The 3,454-nt window shown below is 30.8% G+C and overlaps 1 protein-coding gene across 2 annotated transcripts in view; it reads left to right on the forward strand.

Moving 5' to 3' along the window:
- The first annotated feature begins 917 nt into the window (after positions 1 to 917).
- Positions 918 to 3,454, forward strand: part of LOC103606262 (protein SCAF8) — a 56,356-nt gene continuing 53,819 nt past the window's right edge. The window contains exon 1 of one of the 2 annotated variants that reach the window (XM_008590872.1): positions 918 to 1,009. In XM_008590872.1, the coding sequence (XP_008589094.1) occupies positions 971 to 1,009 (39 nt within the window). In that variant the 5' untranslated portion in view covers positions 918 to 970. The remainder of the gene's footprint in view (positions 1,010 to 3,454) is intronic. The other variant, XM_008590873.1, reaches the window with a different exon arrangement.

The raw sequence follows: 3,454 nt of genomic DNA on the forward strand, positions 1-3,454 counted from the left end.
GGGGGGAATTATTAAACATTAGATTCTTTGATTTTTAAAAACAGCTTTATTGTGATACAATTTACATGCCATAAATCCACCAATTAATGGTTTTGACTCTGTTCACCAAGTTATAGTAACCATCACCACAATCAATTTTAGAATATTTTTATCACCCCAAAAAGAAACATTGTACTCAGTATCATTCCTCATTTCTCGTCAATTCCCCCAGCCCTAGACAACCACCAGTAGATTTGCCTTTTCTGGACATTTTATGTAAATAGAATCATATAGTATGTGGTTTTTTTCACCTGGTTTCTTTAACTTAGCATAATAATTTCCAAGGTCCATTTATTTTGTAGCAAGTATCAGTATTTCATTCCTTTTTATAGCTAATATTTCATTGAATAGATATAATACATTTTGTTTATTCATCAGTTAATGGACATTTGGATTGTTTTTGCCTTTTTAATGAGTTTTTAATGGGTTTTTTATGGAGTTATGCTGCAATGACCATTCATGTACAAGTTTTTATGTGAACAAATGTTTTCTGCTGTCTTGGGTCTAAACCTAGGAGCAGAATTGGCTGGGTCATATGAAACTATGTTTAATTTTTTGAGGAACTGCTAAACTGTTTTCCAAAGCTGCTGCACCATTTTACATTCCCACCAGTAATGTATAAGGGTTCAAATGTTCTACATCCTTGCTAACGCTTGTTATTATCTATTTTTTAATAAACAAGTGAGTGTGAAGTGATAGTTCATTGTAGTTTTGATTCGCATTTCCCTGATGGCTAATGACGTTGAGCTTGGTTTTTAAAAGAAAAGCAGCACTTTGATTTCATTAAGAATATAAAAATGGAAATGTTTGGTAATTTCATGTAATTGTTTGGAGACAATTAGTTTTGCTGTATTTAAAATTAGTTTTGCTTCTTCTTTTTCATTAGTTGTATTCCCTGAATGACTATAAACCACCCATTTCTAAAGCGAAAATGACCCAAATTACTAAGGCAGCCATCAAAGCTATTAAGGTGAGTTATAAATTTTACTCTTGTGTTTTCAAAAAAAAGATGCTCCACTAATATTTTGGATGGGCGATAATTTTTTTTAGCTTGTATATTCTTTTTCTGCTTTAAAGTGTTAACACATGTTCATCACAGAAAAACAAACAAAAAAAATCTGTCACCTACAAACTCTACCATCTAGAGAAAAACTTAGCATGTTGATAAATATTCTTCCATAAACCGAAGCTATCATTTTTCCTTACTTTTCTTAGGCTGGTAATATTTTGGCTATGTCTATATCACAGAGAATGTGTTTAACACTGTCATTTATCACACTGACTTTGCAGAATCTTGAAATACAAGTTGGTAAAAGATTTCTGACTAAAAAATGTATTGAATTTTTTTCTTACCAGTTCTATTATAGATTTGAAAATGGGTCATTATGGAAAATAATTGGGCCTCATTGTTCATAAGATATTTGAACTATGGGAATAGGCCACAGACATTTAGCCATTCCTCTGATACAGTGGGTTTTGAACCTGTATTGACTTATGGATACTTCTGAAAATCTCAGGAAAAGGTTGGGTCATCTCTGGAGAAATACACATATGCACAAAATTTTACATAAAATGTCTCGACCTTTTGAAGGTAAACCATAGACGCCTCCCCAAGAAGTACTTGTTCCCAGAGCTAACACTCCCTGCTTTAGTAGAGTTCTTAAAATTGAGAATGATTATTTATTTCTAGTTAAGTAGGTATTAAATTATGAATATTCAGTGATATGTTTTCCTGTTGTGAATTAAAACATCAAACATACCCAGAAGCACTAATTATTTAAATTGTTTTGAATAACAGCAATATATTATATTTAACAAATTCCTATTTACTAGTAATTGATTCTGGGAGAATATTCAAATAATTAGTTAAATTTACATTTTTCTAATTACCAAAGCTTAGTTTTCAGACTTGTAGTTAGTATCATACATCATTATAGTTAACATCCCTGTTCTTATAAAGAGAAAATAAAAGAAGGGATAAGGACAGTGACAAATAAGCATATTTAAGCTGGAGAATTCTTCAAAGAAGTTATTTTTCAGGGTACCTGACAGACTCAATATAGGATAAGTTTAGTCTCTTCTGTGTTATCTGTATTATTCTACGTTATCTGATTTTCATGATCACTATCCTGATAGCAAACAGGTATAAATCATTTTTATTCTGTGAAAATTAGTAATTGGTGCATATTACATAACTTTTTTTGTTGAGCGGAATACTTCTTCAGAGACTCAGCGAGGAATAGGTGCTAACATTATTTCCTACCTTCAGATGTCAGAAGGGTTTAAGAGAAATTAAGCAACTTGCAATTGAAGGAAATACAGGTAGAATTTGAATCTAGGTTTCTGTTAATTAATAGTCATAACTTTTAATTATTATGATAAACTACTGTTTTGATTTATTATTACTGTTTTTAATGTATTTAATTTTGAAAAAAATTCAAATGGAAGTTGCAAAATATAATAAGCAGCACATATTTTTCCCTTACTGTCGCCAGCTAACATTTTGCCATATTTGCTTTATTTCTACACACACGCACACATACACACACTTTTTTCTGTGTTTTTGGCTGAATGATTTGAGAGTTAGTTTCAGGCTTAATTCCTAATAGCATTTAATCCCTAAATACTAGAATTTGAATATCCTAAAAACAAAGTGAGCATAATATACTGACCACATGCAAGAAATTTCATTTTCGTTTAATACTGTTATCCAGAATACTATACAGTCCTTACTTATATTTCAGCAGTTGTTGAAGTATTGACTTTTGTAGCTGTCCCTTGTACCTCTGTGTTTTCAGGATCTAGTCAAGATCACACATTACATTTATTTGTCCTGTCATCCAGTTCTTTTGGTTTTTTTTTTTTTTTTTTTTGTGAGATGACATTTTTGAAGACTTCAGACCAGTTGTTTTTTAGGACTGTATTATTTTAAACTCCATTTAGTATGTATATAACCTTAGATTTTTAACTACCTTTTAAATCAGATTTAAATGATACTGTGTTTCATAGTAAGGTAAGTATTGGTTTTTATCAGTGTTTAGAGAAATAATTATTTTATTGAGTGCTTGTTAACATTACACACTGTCAACAAAACCTCACAGATAACCTATTGTGGAAGGCCTACATAAAACAATGAACTTTGAATTAAAGTTTAGTAGGCAGTTTTATTCTGATTACATATGGTAACTAAAAGCAGAAAGCACTGTCAAAGTATCTTTCAGAAGAATTTCTATTTAATAAATTATTTAGTTTGTAATTAATATTTTGTATATTGACTTAAAATGTTTAGGTACCTATAAAGTACCTAATAATTTTAAGTCGTTTTAGCTTTTTTTTTTTTTTTTTTTTTTTTTGTCCGGCAACGGATCGCAACCCTCAGTGTCGCGCCCGTACCGGACCGGGACCGGCAACGGGA

Source organism: Galeopterus variegatus, unplaced genomic scaffold, assembly GCF_000696425.1.
Source record: "Galeopterus variegatus unplaced genomic scaffold, G_variegatus-3.0.2 Scaffold6415, whole genome shotgun sequence".
Classification (NCBI taxonomy): Eukaryota; Metazoa; Chordata; class Mammalia; order Dermoptera; family Cynocephalidae; genus Galeopterus; species Galeopterus variegatus.